At 37.5% G+C, this 20,761-nt stretch overlaps 1 protein-coding gene across 2 annotated transcripts in view; it reads left to right on the top strand.

Annotated features, from left to right (window-relative positions):
• The first annotated feature begins 82 nt into the window (after positions 1–82).
• Positions 83–20,761, top strand: part of rgs7a (regulator of G protein signaling 7a) — a 58,770-nt gene continuing 38,091 nt past the window's right edge. The window contains exons 1-3 of one of the 2 annotated variants that reach the window (XM_082144136.1): positions 118–152; positions 4,099–4,319; positions 5,004–5,124. In XM_082144136.1, the coding sequence (XP_082000262.1) occupies positions 5,047–5,124 (78 nt within the window). In that variant the 5' untranslated portion in view covers positions 118–152; positions 4,099–4,319; positions 5,004–5,046. Of the gene's footprint in view, positions 153–4,098; positions 4,320–5,003; positions 5,125–20,761 lie in introns of both variants that reach the window. The other variant, XM_082144137.1, reaches the window with a different exon arrangement.

Genomic DNA, 20,761 nt, shown 5'->3' with positions numbered 1-20,761 from the left:
TGATTGGACGGAGCCACTGGTTTGTTCCGCCTTCTGCGTTTGCTGATTGGACCACTGACTCCAAACAGGGTCACAGGGCGGAGCAGTGCAGAGCAGGCTTGTAGTTGCACGCTGGTTGCGTACTAGGATGAGAATGATTGAATTTGTGGCAGGTAATTTTTAAAAACATTTTTATTTGAAGATGTTAAAATATTCTTCGATGGATGGATAGATATTTTTATGTATTTAATGAACGTATTGTCGTGTAGTAGTTTGATGGATGGGATGTATTCTGAATGCAGGTTCAAAACAGGTTCATTGTCAAGCTGATTTGCTTTTGCTCAGGGTCTCAGAATTGTTGGGGAGGGAACGTTCTCATTCTAGAGAGCAGTTTATTGGACAAAACCTGGATGCACCTAAGTGTAAGATAAGACATACAGATTTTTGATCCATGGTACATGTTCTAAATTAAAATATAATTTTGGCATCTTTAAGTAGGCTACACTAACATATAGATGACCTCAATGGTAATTAATAGGACAAAGCAACAAATCTCCAGGTTATCTGAGTGGAACTGCACTTTAGGTCATTTCCAAGGGGGTAATGTTTCAGAAAAAAACTGAAGCTTCCCTGGGCGCCGCCATTGATAAGCAGACCCCCACCAGCTGTTAGCATTCCATTGACTCCCATTCATTTTGGCGTCACTTTGACAGCGAATAACTTTACATCTGAGGTGTTTAAAGACTCCATTTGTCCATTATTTATTTCTAAAGAAACACGAAAATGTATAAAAGGCTCCATTACCTTGTATCTTACGTTATGGCCCCGTAGAAGCAGTTTTTGTAAAAATAGGCTAACGATTGCATCATAACCACGCGACTCTCTGTCGCACAGTAGAGAAATTACTGTATGGACAGGAGGAGAAGCTTGCGGGCAATCGGGGGGACGTGGAGGCAAAATGACAAAGTAATTAAACAGAATACTTAGCAAAAGTTTCTCCTGCTCCTATAGCTCATGGACACCTCCTACTCACACTCTACGTCTCTGCAAGATTTCTCTTGGCACAGTTACTAGAAGACAGACAGGTTTCTCACGTCACATCTACGTCGTCAAGCTCAGTTTGAGTTTGCGCGGTACGCTCGACCATCAGGAAGTGAGAGCTTCTAATTGAATCCACTTTTCTCAGTTGCGCTGTGGCCATTTCTTTTACTGTCTATGGTAATTTCCAATTAAAAGCACCTAACATTCGGGGCCTGACAAACAATTATATTATTTTTGAGATGAGAAATCATACATTTATGGTAGCAATAATGTAGGTTAGTTATATAGATGGTAGGGGTGTGTGATATTGACAAAAACAAATGATATCTTAATATTTTCTGGGATTTTATCGATAATAATAATTATACAATATTTTGCTGATAGTGTTTATTGTGTTGGTGCATGGCAGGTTTAGGACTGCCGTTGACAGCTGACTCTCAAAGCTTTTGATATTCTTCATATTTTTTGCGGCGGTCAGTTTGCAGTAGTGACAGAATTTTTATTATTTTTTTAATACGTTTAAATTGATTTTTACCTTTTATGGGCATTTTACCTTTATAAAGCCATTTTTTTTACCTAATTAAATGTATGCATCATCTTCTGTGTCAAATTCTTACATTTAATCAATAAATTCAATTAGAACAATAAGACACAATATGGCTGTTACCAATCAAATGAAATCAGTATCAACAAAATAATTTTTTGCAATGCAGAGAGAAAATATCCAACCACAACCCTACCTTAACTCCTGCCATTAAGAGAGGTGGAGCTGGGCGTCATTTGGCTCTGCAGTGAGCACCACTTGCATTTATTGGATGCATTTACACAGACTGTTTAATGCAGATCAGAGGGACATGAATGTATTTAACCTGCAGTTACAAATGCATAAATAATATTTTTTAAATAAAATGTTGAATATTGATATTTTGAAATTATTTAAAAATGAAAAGATACTTTAAATGTGAAATTAAAACTGCCAAGTGGAAGCATGTCACTGTAAATGAGTGAGAACATCGGCTGCATCCGAAACCGCATACTTCCCTACTATATAGTCAGCGGAAAACAGTATGTGACAAAATAATGTCCGAATTCACAGTACTCATAAAAGAGTAGGCAAAAAGTACCTGGATGATCTATTACTTCCGGCAAGATTCTGAAGTGTGCATTCAATGGACACTTTACTATCCCCATGCATGAGGCCATGGGAGAGGATTTATGAATGGTAGTAAAGCGACGTAACTGACACTGTCACTCTGGTAGGTCACATGATAATGACAACATGGAGAATGTAGATTGTCCAGATTACATTCATACTACACAGTACACACATTCATACTATATAGAACATACTTTTATAGTGGGCGTGATGTAACTAGAGTATGCGATTTCAAACGCAGCCATTGAGTTTCAACCAATTCATTTGACAAAGCATTTGAATGAGTCATGGAATCATTCATTCAAACGATTTGTTCATTCAGTAACGAGACACAAAACAGTCCTGTGGCTTTGGGACTGTGTTTCATTGGTGAAAAAAAGCAAAAACAGGCAATATTGTGTCTAAAATGTAAGTCACTTAATATTAACTTATTGTTTATTGAACTGCTGTATACAATCAACATCGCATTTGTAATCATGCTGATATTTGGAGAAAAAAAAACTGCACTCTGTGATTTTGATTCATAAATGATATAAATATTAAAGACATACAGAGGTATTTTTGCCCCCTTTTATTGAAAATTGGGGGCATTATAAATGCTTTTTAAATCACACAGTGAAAGGTTGCACTCTAAATGCGCAAGTTCACTTGTCTAACCTACTGGACTACATCACGTAGTGTATGTGTGCACTCTCTGTGCTTTTGTAAAGAGAGGGACATAGAGTACGTGATAATGTCAGATCACACATTGTTAAAACAACAATCACGATAATATCATAGACTATATATATCTCACACCCCTAATAGATGGTAACTGTAAATGCAGTGTCTCTTAATTAATTAATTAAATAATAGTAACAGAAAGTATGCATTGCTTAACAATGTATAACAGCTGCATAGTTTCTGCCACATTTGTTTTAGGTTCTCTCAATTTACCCTCAAGTCGATTTTGCAGTGTGCATTAGATTGTTAAAATGCACGAGGGAGTAGCAGAGTGATTAATGATGACTTTAACCTTTCTTTTGTAGACGTCTGCGCCCATCTGTGATCATTTGATCCACACTAAGAATAGAAATGAAAAATGTATGAATTCTTGATTTTGGTACTCTGAGTCTAAAGACCACCCTTAAGGAAATGTGTTTTATCTGGTCTCAAAGTATGAAAGAAACTAAAAGCAGTCAGTGGCTCACTTTGCACATCCATTGCAACATTGTGTTGTGTTAGGCTACTATGTGTTTAAGAAAATACTGTAGTGGCCTTGTTGCAATGTAGTGTTAGGAGAAAATTACATTCAAGGGCCCTTTTACCCTGTCATAGAGAACAATAATGGTGAGGGGCTCATTCTTGGGGTCATTCCATCTCAAGAGGTTCAGTGTAGGATGCTTGGCCATTTTTAATAAAAAAAAATATTTCAGGTCAGGATGAACCTAATATAGCTCCTTAAAAATCTCTAGTGCACATTACAAGGTACACATGTATTCATATTTTGCACATTTTTTGTTTACTGAAGTCCAAATGAAAATAACCAGAATGCTCAGGGTTCCACTTTCAGGGTCAGAGAATGACAAAAAAAATTAATAGTGCATTTTTTTAAAATACACATTTTGGGCAAGAGTCTCAGTTTGCATTTGTGATTAAATGCCTTGTCTGTTTCAGGTAATGCCACCTGGAGACAGACAGTCATTTCCATATAGACATTCTCACTCTCCAACAGATTTTTCCAACAGATTACCAGTGTTTAATAGAATAATTGAAAGTTTATGTCTCTTAATTTAATAACGAAGCAATATAACAATTTATTAGGAATATTATCGCTATCCTTTATTATATTATTTAATGAGCTATTTAAATATTATGAATTATTTACTAAACACAAATGCCGAATCCCTCAAAGAAAAGCACTCCCTCCTCTTTTTGTATAGGCTCCAGGATTGGTTCAAGGTTGGATGCGCGTGCCCTTGTCGCTGGCGCGTGCGTGCCCCGTCCTTCAGCAGAAACCCTGCGCGCGATAACGCGTCAGCATCAAGCAAAGGATCACTAATATTTCCAATAAATGATACGTCTGATAGCTGACGAACTGCACGAGCTTGCTCCACTCTGGGATCGCGGGTCCATATATCAGGGGAGACGGGGCGTGTTTGAGGTGAGAGTGAACATAAGTGATGCTTTTGTGATTGTGTTGTGCATTTTGTTGGTGATGCCAGGTTTCTGAGGACTCGTGCAAGGGTCTGCAGTTCCGCCTGAGGAGCTGTCTGTGGTTCTGAAAGAATCGAGTGTCTGTGCAAGACTGTGCGTTTTTGGTTACGCGAAAATTAGCTCCCTGCTCCATTTTCTGGCGGTCTGGAGCAAGATAAGACAGCGAATCTCGCTTGACACACCATTAAGCCTTCACATGCATGACATACGGATGCAGCGCGAGGTGGAACAGTGTTTGCATTTAATTGGCTGTCCCACCGATCCTGCAAAACTGAGAAGTGTGTTTGATCTGTGACCTGCTGTCATCAGTTTTTTATTTTAGCGTTTACGTATAATCTGTTCATTTTAACCTTGAGAGTGAAAAATCCTCTAATAAATGGTTGCAAGATATCCAAATATAATTGCAATCCAAATGATAGCCGTGCAGCTTGGGTTTCACTCAAACATCGTTGGTAAAGCATCAGAAATGAGACAATCAGTTGGGGATTATCACAAAGACATTGTCAACTGATCTTTAGTCCTGCAATGTTGCACTATCATAAATACTTTAATTAAAATATCATTCAAGATTAGGTGTTTTAAGCAGCCAGGTGTATCATTGTTTGATGTGTGCCTTGTTTCTCTCTATCAGGTGTATATCCACTGGAGTAGCTGTTCTGCAGAGTTTTTGAACCATGGCGAAGAACAACAGCCTCCATCCAAATAGCAACGGAGAGACGGACGACTCGCCAAACATGCTGGTTTACAGAAAGGTAGGACTTTCGAATAATTATTTGGATTGCTTTTGGTTGCTTTATGAAAGTTATTGAACTAGTATGATGAGCTTTGTTCTGAGCACAGTTTTGGGGAAAAGAATGTATGAGCTAGTTGTTTGAAAAGCCAGTTTCTGTGTAGACTAAAATCTTGGCTACAAAAAGCTGCATTTCAACTGTTATTGCCCAGAAAAAAAGAAGAGTTTGTCTACCACACACTGACCTTTTGTAACAACGTGCCCAATACAATGGGAATGATTTATTTAATAGCATATTAATTTAACGGCAGGCTATTTATTGGCTTCACAGCAGTGTGTAAACATTATCATGGCAGCTTACAAAAAGGTTGCAACATTATTTTGGCTAACAAATGTTTACAACATTAAAATACTCTAGTGCTGCTAATACAATTCAACCTTAAAATCAACCTTCATTATATAGCTGACCCTTGTTTTAATGTATAGCAGAATGGTTTTATTGTGTTAAGTCGTGTCACCAATCGTTATATAAAAATGTGAAGATATTAAAGTTGAGGTTCGGAGAAAAGTTTTCACAACTTTTGCCTTTGTGACAACTTCCCCTTGTGACTATGACACTGGAGGGCATTTTCTTGTGAAGCAACAGGGATAAAAAAAAAAAAAACGTTTTGAAAAAGTAGAGGCGGACATTGAAACTTTTTCGACCTTTCTTACTCTCCGTCTTTCTGATGATTGGTAATTTGCTCATCACAGCCAAAGTCATTTGTGTTGCTGATTGGGAACTGAAGTCTATCATTGTGGCTGAGAGCCCCTAATGTTACCACTCACCCTGTGGAGTCTCAGAAAAGAAACATGAATTTTTCACAAAGCCATTATCACATAATTTAAAGACTTGTGTGGCAAATTACAGTTTCCATCATGGTCAGTCGTTGTGTCATTAATTAGTAGCCTGCTTAAATGAGGCATCTGAGTGCTTCCCTGAGATGAATTCATCATTCTAGTTTCTAGGCCGACATTAGGAATGGGCGATATACTGAATATGCATGATATATTTGTGGTGATTTTGCATAGTGAAATAAAAATAACGAACATTGTGATGATTTTTTTTTTTTGCATAATTTTTTTTTAAAGTGTCAAAAGCATCTCTGATCTAAACTTTGTTAGTTTTGTTTCAATGAATCGATTCAACATCTCTGGATCAAGATTTGTGTAGAAAGATGCTGTTTTCTGCCATACGGTGTAGCTATGACATCTACTAGCAGGGGCTAACAAGGCCGTGCTAACCAGCCAAACCTTGACCTAACCCTTTGATACAGCAAAGACCCAAACTCCTGTCCTGTGCAAACACAACTAGTATTTCCTATGTCCTGTACCAGCTTGCCCTCCTGTCTCTCCTGAGCATGTTCAATTTCAATCTGTTCCCTCAGGTGCGACTGAAATATGTTGTCAGAACATGACAGTCAGATATAGTTTGGAGACAGTGAATCATTCATCTATCAGAGACATCCTCTTGCAGGACTACATTTTTTTCTTCCTTCTTTCAATTCATTTCCTTCACCCTTCAGTTGATTTTCACATTTCCTCCATGCTGCTTCAGTCCTATTAGGTGTGCTGTGCCGTGGAGGTGCAGGGAGGAAAGGTACTCTGCAGTCAGAGATACTGTGGCTCTTTCCTTCACATCACAAGACATTAACTCACCCAATTCAGAACTAATAACTACTGGCTAGCCCCTTATCACGGGCTTTTCTTACAGATCTCAAAGCGCTGAATAGATTTATGAAGGACCCTAGGCAGAACAGGGACGCTTTTCCCGAAAGCATCACGACCATAAGTGCATTGCAAAAACGGCCATATATGAATCGCCGTAGAATTACGGACTGTTTCCCAAAAGTTCTTGAAAATGTTCGATTTACAAGTGCTTGGGAGTAACTGTAGTTTATTTATGTGCACACATTTACTTGTGCACAGATAAATGATTTATAAATAAAAAATTGGTTTGATGGTGATTTTAAAATTAAATAAAATATTAAATGAATGATTCTAATGTGACATTTTGGCATGTCAAGAACAGAAAGTGATTTTAAGTAGTATGTGAACCACTTTCTGACATTATGTACTTATTTGCTCATTATTTATTTATCACCAATGGTCCACTGTTGCCATGTGCTCCATAAAAAATGATAAATATTACAGGATAAAAATAGTACACTTACATAAACTCAGAAGCAAATAAAACACCAGTAAAAAAACACTCACTGATAATATAAAATATATAGTTAGTGTGTTGTGTTACTGCAGGAGTATGGTGCATAATTTTGTTCCAATTCAGTATGAACAGATGGAATTTGCACGCTTGGTTGCCCACCCATGAGTTTGTATCTCTTTGGGAACAGTGGGAAATATAACGAGGAATTTGGTGTAAAATTGGCTTGGAAATGTTAAATTATAAAGTGACCAAGAGTGGCCACCAGTAATAATTGCAGCTACTGTTGCATGTGAATAAATCACAATTTTAAGGCTGTTGAACTCTATAAATGTAATTCTCAGTTGTCTACTTGATTAATTCCTCAGCTGATGTTAAATTATCATTAGTTGTCTACATTTAGTTTGAAGTGTAGAATATTATCTAGCAAGGTGCCAGCAGTTTGTTCCCAGATTAAAAATTTAATTTGAATAAGCTTTCAAAACACTTTTTAAATGTGAATACCATTAAATATATTTGCAATACAGTACACAGCATGACCTGACAACATTATAAAGTTGGAAATGTCACAGGACCTAAACCTGAGCCTTGTGGGACTTTCAATACTTGCAATTCTTGCAATTAATTATAATTTGTATGTGACTTGATGAAAGCATTAACACTTCTTCAGCATGGACACTCTTTAATTTATCCAGCATCTTTTCTTTTACTTAATTTAAAGTTTTTACCATTGTACATCTTCATGCACGTCCCCTTTGCTCAACATCGAACACAATGATGAAATAAATAATGCAATAAAGATCCTGCTAAAGATTCTTATAAAGAATAAAGAGCACTATAAAGTAGTAAATGTCACAGGACCTAAACCTGAGCCTTGTGGGACTTCTTTCAATACTTGCAATTCTTACAATTAATTATAATTTGAATGTGACTTGATGAAAGCATTAACACTTCTTTAGCATGGACACTCTTTAATTTATTCAGCATCTTTTCTTTTACTTAATTTAAAGTGTTTACCATTGTACATCTTCATGCACGTCCCCTTTGCTCAACATCGAACACAATAGTGAAATAAATAATGCAATAAAGATTGTCTCCCTTTGTGTTTTGTTGCATAGACCTGTACATTCTTGAGTTGTCCTACTCTGTTCTTACTGTGAGGAAGAGACAGACAGAATGAGAAAGAGACAGATACAAAGACAGAGAGAGGGGGAGACAGAATAATAAATCAGGAAGTGTACCTAGTGTCTGTTATATAGCATCCAGAGGTGTTGGAGAAATAGATGAGTCACATGTCCCTGAAGTACTGCCTTCGGCTTGTTAGCCACACACTTCTACATGCATCTGCTGTTTCACACTGTATTGCATAGCTAAAGTGTAGCTGTGACAACTAAAACACTGATTTTGTATGTCTGTTGACCAACCATAAGTACCGTTGAAGGTAAACAGCTGAGAATAGACAAATTATATATTTGTGTAGCTAAATTACAGGTCAAAAGTTTGGGCACAGTTTACAATTTTTTTATTCTTTTGAAAGAAATTAATAATTATTTTATATAACAGGGTAGGGGTCAGCGATATGATCAGAATCTCATATTACGATATGAGTAATACTAGCCTAACTAACATAAGTAAAAAAAAAACTCAAGCTTACTGAAGACAAGTAAACAGTCAATGATAAAAAAAAAGAACAAAGAAACCTATTACAGGCAATAGGACAAAAAAAACAATAAAACAAAGATACAAATGAAATGAACCTACCTGAAAAACTCTGCAATCCTCAATGACAAAATTCATGACTGGAAAAATAGTATGCAGGTGCATTTTGCAATGTTTTAACTAATAATCTTCTAATGCATGTAATTTCAGGTCTACTTTATGAGTATGAATTATCAAATGCATTGAAACAAAACAATATACAAGCACTGTAAAATGTTTTTACTGACTGGTTTTTCTCCTGTATGATTCCACATTAGTCTCTTCAGACCTTACTGTACATTTAAGAGCTTTCAGAACTTCTGATTGAGGCTGTGTGTGACCTCCTAACTGAACTCCTTTACGTAAATTGAACAGAGAAATAAAAACAGTATAAATAACAAAAATAAATAACAGTTTTCTCTTAGTCTTAAGTGCAAACAATAAGTGCAAGTGCAACCATAATCAAAGTTAGCACACTCTTTATAATTGTGTTGAAATTGCTTTTTTTTTGCACCGCCAGTTTTAGGGTTAATGCGGTGAGTTCGGAAAAGGCCGGGTAGAGAGAAACGAGGCTGGTGCGTTTGTCTCTACAGTTGTTCTTGTGTTCCGATTATAAGTTCAGAAACGAAGCCTCCCTTGTCTGTTGTCCTTAAGACGTTACTGTACTCTCTCAATATTCGAAGTGCAAACAGAGACCAAAACAGAGACCATAGTCGCAAATAAACAGTCCAGAGATGGATATTGGGAGACAGACTATTGTATGTATGCAGCCTAATTTGTGCGCAATGCACATCAGGGAGCTTGTGTTTTACTTTCACTTTCAAATTCGTGATCGCGCGTTATGTGTATAGGGAGCAGCGGTGCTGAGCGCATTCCACAAGATAAGACATTTCAGACGTTTAGTCTATGTTGCGCAACGAATCCTCTGCAACTCGTGCTGGATGAGCAGAGCAGACTTTCACATTAGTTTACACCGCGTTCCAAATTATTATGCAAATTATATTTTACTCTGATTTTGCAAATGACAGTCAGCATAATTTTCAAGTCACCAATCGTCAGGGTATAAGTCGAATTTCATTGAACAAACCACCCAACGAAAACAGTATTTTTTTTCAGTTCCAAATTATTATGCACAACAGAGTTTGAAAACATTGTATAGGTTTTAAAGAACTGAAAATGGTCATTTGTTGAATTTGCAGCATATTTACTGAAATCAAAAGTTATTTCAACCAAACACATCTTAACAGGGCAAGTTACATGTTAACATAGGACTCCTTTGATATCACCTTCACAATTCTTGCATCCATTGAACTTGTGAGTTCATGGAGAGTTTCTGCTTGAATTTCTTTGCAGGATGTCAGAATAGCCTCCCAGAGCTGCTGTTTTGATGCGAACTGCCTCCCACACTCATAGATCTTTTGCTTGAGGATGCTTCAAAGTTTCTCAATAGGGTTGAGGTCAGGGGAGGATGGGGGCCACACCATGACTTTCTCTCCTTTTATGCCCATAGAAGCCAATGATAATAATAATTAATTCATTACATTTATATAGCGCTTTTCTCGGCACTCAAAGCGCTTTACATAGAAGGGGGAATCTCCTCAACCACCACCAATGTGCAGCATCCACTTGGATGATGCGACGGCAGCCATATTGCGCCAGAACGCCCACCACACACCAGCTTACTGGTGGAGAGGAGACAGTGATGAAGCCAATCAGTATATGGGGATGATTAGGAGGCCATGATGGACAGAGGCCACTGGGCAAATTTGGCCAGGATGCCGGGGTTACACCCCTACAGAGGTGATACAGAGGTATTGTTTGCAGCATGAGATGGTGCATTGTCATGCATGAAGATGATTTTGCTATGGAAGGGACGGTTCTTCTTTTTGTACCATGGAAGAAAGTGGTCAGTCAGAAACTCTATATACTTTGCAGAGGTCATTTTCACACCTTCAGGGACCCTAAAGGGGCCTACCAGCTCTCTCCCAATGATTCCGGCCCAAAACATGACTCCTCCACCTCCTTGCTGACATCGCAGCCTTATTGGGACATGGTGGCCATCCACCAACCATCCACTACTCCATCCATCTGGACCATCCAGGGTTGCATGGCACTCATCAGTAAACAAGACTGTTTGAAAATTAGTCTTCATGTATTTCTGGGCCCACTGCAACCGTTTCTGCTTGTGAGCATTGGTTAGGGGTGGTCGAATAGTAGGTTTATGCACAACTGCAAGCCTCTGGAGGATCCTACACTTTGAGGTTCTCGGGACTCCAGAGGCACCAGCAGCTTCAAATACCTGTTTTCTGCTTTGTAATGGCATTTTAGCAGCTCCTCTCTTAAACCGATTAATTTGTCTGGCAGTAACCTTCCTCATTATGCCTAAATCGCAGCCTCTGCGATTTCATAATCGCACCAAGACAGATCGGTTTAATTGCGATTAATCGTGCAGCCCTATTGTCAAGAGCAGCGAGAGATTTTCTCTCTTTTGTTGTTTGATTAATATTAATGACACAGACAGCATCAGGTTTATTAGGCTGCTGTCACTTTAAAGGGATAGTTCACTTTGAAATTAAATTTTGGTATGTTTTAGCTTACCTCAAGGGCATCCAAGATGTAGGTGTCTTTTTTTCCGCAGTAGTTTCAATTTTGATATTTTTAGGTCAAACCGTTCTTGTCTGTCAGTCATATAATGCAGGTCGATGGTCACTGTCTCAAAGAGCATGCACAGAGTCCAAATTAAAACAATTCCCCATCGTCCAAATTAAACAATTCCCCATCGTAAGTACACATTGATGGCCCAAGACACGAAACGAGCGGTTTGTGTGAGAAAACGAACAGTATTTATATCGTTTTTACCTCTTGTACACAGCCATGTCCAAGTGATCTGAGAGCGCGGGCGGGTATAGATATATACACTAGATGTCGCATTGGCTACGGTTTCGTTCCAATGAACTGCAGTAGCCAAGGCGACTTCTATTGTATATATCTATACCCGCCCGCGCTCTCAGATCACTTGGACGTGGCTGTGTACAAGAGGTAAAAACGATATAAATACTGTTCGTTTTCTCACACAAACCGCTCGTTTCGTGTCTTGGGCCATCAATGTGTACTTACGATGGGGAATTGTTTAATTTGGACGATGGGGAATTGTTTTAATTTGGACTCTGTGCATGCTCTTTGAGACAGTGACCATAGACCTGCATTATATGACTGACAGACAAGAATGGTTTGACCTAAAAATATAAAAATTGAAACTACTGCGGAAAAAAGACACCTACATCTTGGATGCCCTTGAGGTAAGCTAAAACATACCAAAATTTAATTTCAAAGTGAACTATCCCTTTAAGATCAAATGCATGGATCTAATATACTGTTACACATGTGTTTTTTCCTCAACTGTTTACATTCATTTAAGATATAAATGACTACAAGGATACTCGCAAAGACTGGCATTTTGTGTGTATTTGACTGTTCAAGCCAGTGGCGAGTTCAGAAATGTTAAAGTGAGTGGACCTCTGTGAAATGCTATTAGTAAATGTAATATTAGTAAGTGTAGTATTATTTTTTAACACAATAGGCCACCTGTATGCATACAGTGACATCAGCATTTTCTTTATTTTAATAGTTTTAATTTTAATAGTCACATTTCTGACATTTCTAAAATCTCATTTGCATTCCTATTGTCTAAAAAGCTCAAGGAACATGTAGTGTTGAAGTACAGAGTCTGTTCAGAGTCATAATAGCTGTCAAGGGCTTCCACAAGCACACAGCATTTGAGAAGCACACATTGCTAAAAACTGAGTCACACATCCAGGCAAACGTATATGCTCATAAATGTAAACGTGTACACACATGCATATAGTACTCCTGTAAGACACTTCTTCAGCTATTGTTTATAGCTCAAGGGCAGCATAAATTTCTCGCATTAAAGGAAGCTGAAGGATCTTTAGAGTTTCCAGCTATCACACTGTGTTGAAGATGCTCAGTCACACAAACTGCTCCTGAATATAATATAAAATATAATGTAAAAAAAATCTCTCTTCGCTGATGGAGACACCAATCTGTTCCAACATGACCATCTCCACTTCTGCCTTCTTCTCATGCATAATTCATATCCAGACCAGCATGCCTCTTTTTTTTTATCCCGCTGTACACCCTATGTTGAGTGACTTCTAGTATCTCAGCCAAACCCTGCAAAGGGCCTCTATGCAGTATGAGAAAACAGGATTGACTCAATCGAGTGTTGAATGGCTTGTCTTTTCTAATCCCTTCTTCTTGATTTAAGGAATGTACATCCTTCATTGGTGAAGTGGAGTTGCCATCGGTGACAGACTTATGACTCATCATGTGCTATCTTAACGCTCTGCGTACGCCTGTCTTCCGGCTGTTACGTCAGTGTGGTTTTGTGGTAACATATGTGCTGTTGGTGGGGGTTGTAGTGGGGAATGAGATGGAAATGAGGAATTGTCTTTCGGATGAATTTTTAGACTCAAAATCATGTTACGTGACTGACACTTAAGCGGAGGTGCCATCTTCTCTTATCACGTTTTAGGCCAGATTTACCAAACAGGGAAAATTAGTGTGAGAGCGCAATTACAAAAAAGCGTAGATGGAAGTGGAAAGTTCTGAGCGTGATCTTCTGAAGACGCACAAATTAAAGAACACAGGCACAGCTGGATCATTTCCATAATGATAAATACAATATACCAATTAGCGTCTGGTTTGAGGCATGCTTTTTTGAGGCGGTAAATAATGGCGCAAATACCAGTAAATTGACTGGTGTAAACCTTAGTAAATCACTTCGCATGATTTGTTTAAATACTCTCCTCCCATAAATTTAGCGTCTGAAAGGGAAACTCCAACAAATGCATATGCAATAAGGTCAGGTAAAAAAAAAAAAAAAAAAATTGTCTTTAGTAAATCCTGACTGTAGTTTTTTAACGCCAAAAGAGCGCTGACGTAGGCTGTTAGTAAATCTGGCTCTAAGCATGTTCTTTTGAGTGTTTTATGTAGCCTACTGTTTGTGAGTGTGTGTGCATGCATTTGTTTGATGCAATCCCGTCTCCGATCCAAGCATGATATGTGTGTGTGTACTGTATATGTATACATATTTTTTAATACAGTATTCATGCTTTCAAAAATACATATACAATATACTGTTCAAAAGTAAGATGTTTTTACATTTTTGAAAGAAGTCTCTTACACTCACCAAGGTTGCCTGAATTTTCAGCAGCTGTTACTGCCAGTCTCATGATCATGCCACATGATCCTTCAGAAATCATTTGAATATGCTGATTTTGTAGAAACATTTCTTAATATCAATGTTGAAAACGGTTGTGCTGCTTAATATTACCGTGCAAACCGTCATATATATATTTTTTTCAGAACTTTTTGATGAATAAATGTAAAAGTAAAAATAATAATAATTCTTACTGACCCCAAACTTTTAAACGGTAGGTTATACATATTTTTTATGCAACATTTATGCATCCAAAAGTCATGTTTTTTGCAGTATAGAAATAGAACTTTGTCAAAGTAGATATTTATATTTATTTTGCTGTGACGGATTGAAGCACAATTTGCTCAAATTAGCCTATGTCATACTCTCGCTAATGGGTTAGGATGGTCGACAAGCCGATAAATTTGATTAGTCAATTAGCAAAATTGACTTAGCTTTAATATTTTAGCAGCTGTGCTTTAAAGGGGATGACTTTAGATATGCAACTTTTTGCAGAGGGTTCCGCCAAATGCATTGAATCCCTGATGACAGTTAACTCTCTCTGAGAAGTTGCAAATTAAATTGAAAGCCCTGCCACTACAGCCATTACAGAAGCACTTTTCCAATAAGTCTAGCGCCTTCAGTAAAGTTCAAGACAATTACTGCCAGTCTTCAAATTGTTTGCTGTGAGCGATGTTCTCGTTATTTTGTATGATCCATCTCATTTGACAAAGACACTGCTGTGCAATAAAATATATTGTAGATTTACCTTGTTGTATATTTGTCAGTTATCAAATTGAAGGGCTGAATGTTCTGGGATTAAGTCTGTGTTGTTTTTTAATTGTTATTTTATGTACACATTCCAGCATCTTGTTGTTAAGCGCCAACTAGCTGTTCAGACAGTTGACTATACAGTATGTAGTTTTGCACATCCCTGTTGACCTGTTTTTTTATTTTTAAGTCTATGAAAATTCAATGAATCTTTCTAATAGGGCTGTGCAAAAATATCGATACAGCTAACTATCGCAATATTTTTTTTTTCACGCTAGTGAATCGATATTCCAACCTCTAGTAGTATCGATGCTTTTTAAAAAAAAAAATCATGTTTTAAATTGATTTAAAATGACGTTAGCATTTCATCAAATCCCAGTGTCAAACGACCTCCTCAGTTCCTGTAGATCGCTGATTCGCTGTCTATGTTGCCCGTACGTACATTCACACGGCCAATGTCTCAGAAGTAAGTGGGAGCGAGCGTGGCGGAAAATTTAAGAGCGCCTCCAGGTTGCAGATCCAACGTGTGGGTGTACTTTTTTGTACAGCTCAGGGAGTAATGAACAAGATGAAACAAATGCCGTTTGTCAGCTTTGCTAGGCTACACAAAAATGTTCAGGAACAACCAACTTGCATTAGGCTATCACTTAAGACACCAAGCAGATGAAATGGCGGCACTGCAACCTCCGCCGAATCTGTTGATTCAAGGCAAACTACACTGGATAATAACACCACCAAGCTTCCGTCTACCTCAGCTCATGCAAAGAAGAGAACGAAGTCGGTGGCGCTTGCGGACGTATAGTGTGGTTGAAAACCCCGGCTTAAGGCATATGGTGAACACTATGGACGCGTGCGCTGTGATCGCGACTCACAGATGAGTTATCAAATACCCCAAAAAAATGTCAGCATAGTCAAGTTACCTTTATTTATATTGCGCTCTTTGCAAAGCAGAGATTGTTTCAAAGGAGCTTTACAGTGATAACAGGAAATGAATGCAACAACTTTTGTTAAAGCATTTACAGCAGCTCTAGAAGAAAATAGTGTCATTTTCCATATTAAGTTTGTTCAGTACTTGATTCATTTAGGTTGTAAAAATCATTAGTTATTAATTAAGTTTATTTATACAGCAGCTCTATAGAAAACAGTGATGTCATTGATCAGTTCTCATACAATAGTGTCAATGAAGGCAGATCAATTATATTGTTATATTTCAGTTGACTATTTATTGACTATTTCAGTTTTATAAATTGTGGCATCTACATTTTAAGTGTTCAGTAACAATATGCACTTCATACATTTCAGTGTGTTCACTGTTCAGTGACACTGCAATGCAAATAGCTTTGCTAATAAACTGGAATGGAAGTTGTGATACACATACCAGAATACCTCAGGTGATACACAGCAAGTTGTATTTTCACCTCTATTATTTTTAATATATATCTTTTTTTTTTAATTATGGCAATATGTATCGCATCACAATATATCGTGATATATCGTATCGTGATATGTATCGTATCGTGAGCCCCTTGCCAATACACAGCCCTACTTTCGACAAATTTCTATCTGGAATTCAGAAAAACATAGGGTTTGAAAATTATGTTTTATTTATTCAATTGCCATGATGATTATCCTCTGACTAGCCATACTTGTCCACTGGAGTGGAGTAGGCAGAGCAAGAGTGAGGCTTCTATTTCTTTCTCTATGGGAGCTAAGCAGGAGACTTGAGGGATTGACAGCGGAGTGGAGTGGAATTAGAGTGGTGAGATCATCAATAAGTTGGGAAATATGCAGCTTGAGAGGGGAAAATTGTTGGCTGGCAATCAGTTGCTGTGAGGTGAAGATGTCTGCCATAAATGATCAGCTTATGAGTTTCTTATGGATTCCGTATTTGCATATTGCTATCATTAATTCAGTAGCTAGAGTGGCTGCATTAATAAAAATGCATTAAATTGACAATGTATGTATGCTTTGGGAATTTGGGAACGTCTGACCATTTGTACAAAGGAGTGTCACAATGTCACAAATATGCGAATTCGATTTGTTACCTGGTGCAGAATCTTCAACATTTCTTCTTCATTTTACATTATGTTCCCTTGCCCTTAATCATTGTGAAAGTGGGTATAGACCTGTTTCATTGATGGTACTGATCTGTTTGCTTGAACTGAGCTCAATTGTTTTGGATTGTGTGTAATGAATGCCAATAATAAGGGTCATAGATGTCAGCAAGTGCCCTACTAGTGCTGTCAGCTTGAAGGTCTGACTACATAAAGGATCCATGCCATATTGATGAGAATGTCAGCCAGCCAGAAGACTTCAATATCTATACATGAGTGTTTGCTTCTTAACAGAGAGACAATCAGATAGGCATGTCAGTCAATTAAGTCTCATCTGTTGTTGTAGCCCTCAGGGGGCAAACAGACATTTGTTTATTTGAATAGATTTGTGGCAGCTTGATCCAAAGTGTTAATCATTAAGCAAAGCTTTCATTGTCTTTGGTGGATGTTCTTAAAGTCAAGGTGTGTTTGCAAACTACTTTACTTCCTTGATGTGATGTTTTTCTGAGTGAAACAGGATCTAGATTGTGAAAAATTGTCTTCATATTACCAAATTAAGTAGGCTTGGCGATGTCAGTCGAAAAGGGAAGTTTAAATGTAATTAAATGTAAATTATTAGGACAAGAGCTGCATGGAAACCTTTATCTGGATGTTTCATGATATGTAATTATATAGCCTGGGAAAACCCTGATGAACTTCCGGCAAATTTGAGATTTGCTCTGCAAGTCCGTCTGGCCAAGAGCCCATTCAAGCCCATTTCCAATTTTTCCAAATCGAGGCACCAATCACAAACGTTGAGGCGGGCTTTACATGATGACGATCGCTCTGATTGGTTTTAGGTCTATCCAATTGCGCCCAGAGGCATTTGAGCGACGTCCCTTGGTGACGCCCCTTTGGAAATGGGCTGTGAATGAACCTTCCCCAGACCCCACTCTCAGTTTCAACTAAGAAGGATCTGGTGTCAACCAGGCTAGAAATGATATGTCAAATTAAAATTAATTTATTTATTTATTGGGCTGTGAAATCCAACCTTGAATATCATAAATGGTTTTAATTAAGAAATAACATTGCTGTTATGACTTACACTCTTATTAAAACATGAATAGAGGTTTAATATATGATATACACTTACAGACACACATGTATTTAAGTAATGTTTAGATTGCTACATGAGAGCTATTAGTCCCTAAGGTGCCATTTAGCTTGTATAAGTCTTCTTCCAGCAGGCAATTAGGACTATAGTACTCAATCACATTCATCTTGTGAAGTGGTTGAAAAAGTGACCTGTAGGTTAACCACAACAGGGAGCGATTTAAAGCAACTTGGTTCATTTTCAATGCACCAAAGCGATTTATTCATTCAAAGTAATCAAATAAATAAGATTTGTTCTTTGCATAGGCACAAGTATTCTCCATAGGCTTTTCCAGTGTATGCTGCATATGATGTTCTCATTTCCTAATGCTTTAGCAATCGTTATATAACATACTGTTTTTTTCCCCCTCAGCATTTAGAAAATGAGGCGTATACTCGCAAGCTCATTGGCCAGCTCCTCTTGAACACGCATGTATCAGGTTGTTCAGCCTGTTGTGCATCCCTCCCTTCCTTTTCTTTCTTATCACCTCCACCGGGACATTCAGTCCTTTTTTTCTCGCATATTAAAGCTCTTATATGAAACCGAAGTCTCCATTCACCTGCACTCCCTTCCTCTATTCACTCTATTCTTCATTCATGTTTTTCATTCTGCCCTCTCCATCTGATCTCACTGCCATCACTGCTGCTAATAAAACATTTTCTAGCTACATGCTGAGATCACGAGCCTTGATTTGCATTAACTGCCGTTCTCAACCGGTTTTGCTTCAAAACACAGATTCTACATGGGATGCCATATGTTGTTTCAACACCAAAATTGTTTATCTTATTGGTTAAGTAGTTTGCTTTCCAAATGCCTCTTGAATCTCAGTGGTTTTATGCTCTCGGCAGCCAATGAGTCACCTTATCCTTGCTGCAAGTGAACCTGTGTTTAATGTGGTGTAGGTTGTATTTTCATCTTGATATTTGCATAATTGGCTATAGTGTCAACAACAGAAGACATTTTGATAGGCCTGTTTATTTTTCTATCCTAACTATGCACAGTGTTATGATTATTTAGTTTTTACATTTGCTTTTAACAATCTTTATACGCAGTTGTCCATATTTCTGTAGCATATATAACGTAGTATTTTATATATATATATATATATATATATATATATGAAATATATAGTATTGCACGTTCATACATTGTCTCATGCACGTTGTACAGCTGTACCTTCCACCAGTTCAGCTACAGTATGTGGCAATACAAGATTCTATTATATTCTATATTTACATTTACATTTGGCATTTATGCATTGGGCAAACACCTTTTTTTATTGTGACTTTTTTAAAAGCGATTTACATTGCATTCAAGGCATATATTTTATTAGTTCATTCCCTGCAGATGAGCCCTATTCTATTCCTCATAAAATACCAATCTTACGCTCACAAAAATATCAAGCAGCAAAAACTCTTGAGCACCAAATCAGCACATTAGATCATTGCGTTCATGTGACACTGAAGACTGGAGTATTAGCTGCTGAAAAGTCAACTTTGCCTTCACAGGAATAAATTACATTGAATTTTTTTTATTAAAATAGAAAACAGTTATTTTTAATTGAAATAAATCACAAAATCACAATATTTCTGTTTATATTGTATTTTTGGTGAAATAAATACAGCCTTAAGTAGAAAGTATACATAATTTGTTTTTACGCGTACGGTCAAACACACAGTCTTGCAAAGTATACTTAATTTGACTCGCACACGTACACATACTCAGGCGTTCGGCGCGTTCGGAGTTTTGAGCAATCTCTCGCCATGAGTTGCAACCCATGTAAATATATTCGTATTCCTTCATGCTAGAGTTGGACAAATGAGGGTACTTTCTAACCTCTTCACACAATCTCTCGTCTATGTAGGCCTCCATTGTCGCTGTAGCTTCAGCTTGCGTGTTCTGGTATGTTCTGTTTATGTAGTTTTTGTTTTTACTACCTTGTGAATCGACGCACCAGGGCATGGTTGCCACCTTGTGGATAAACTAATCACTGCAAAAAAATGTGTATTATAAAAATATGGCGGTGCACGTACAGTACGCATACAGTATACTTTGGCCTTAAGTGAGCATAAGAGACTTCTTTCAAAAACATTAAAAAAAAGTATTATTCCAAACTTTGACCAGTGGTGTAAGTATCAAAAACCATTCCAAAAATTTTATTTTGTTCAATTCTTTTTTTTAGATAATGTTTATAGGGTTTTTTATGAAGGCTTTTATTGGTAAGTACAGTGTCGAGTCAGTGACAGGAATATATTGAGAGGTAGAAGGTATTGGTGTGGGATCAGGTAAGATACAGGCTAGAACAAAACCTGCTCATGGACATCATGAGCACTACAGCTCCTATTGTATGTGTACCAAGCTCTGACTGTTCAATGATTTTATTGTATTTTAAAGCATTAAAGGCAAAGTGAAGATGATATAAAACAAAAGGCAATCGCATTGACATTTCTAGTCTGTATCCATTATCCTTGTTCTTTATCATTTCCTTCCTCGTACTTTGATCTATCTCTCCTCCCTCTTTCCTTAATTTTAGCCTTTTATCTTTTCCTTTGGAACAATCTGGCTTTTCCATCATCTCAC

The sequence above is a fragment of the Leuciscus leuciscus genome (assembly GCF_965113295.1).
Source record: "Leuciscus leuciscus genome assembly, chromosome: 17".
Classification (NCBI taxonomy): domain Eukaryota; kingdom Metazoa; phylum Chordata; class Actinopteri; order Cypriniformes; family Leuciscidae; genus Leuciscus; species Leuciscus leuciscus.
This window is presented reverse-complemented; position numbering and strand designations above follow the sequence as displayed.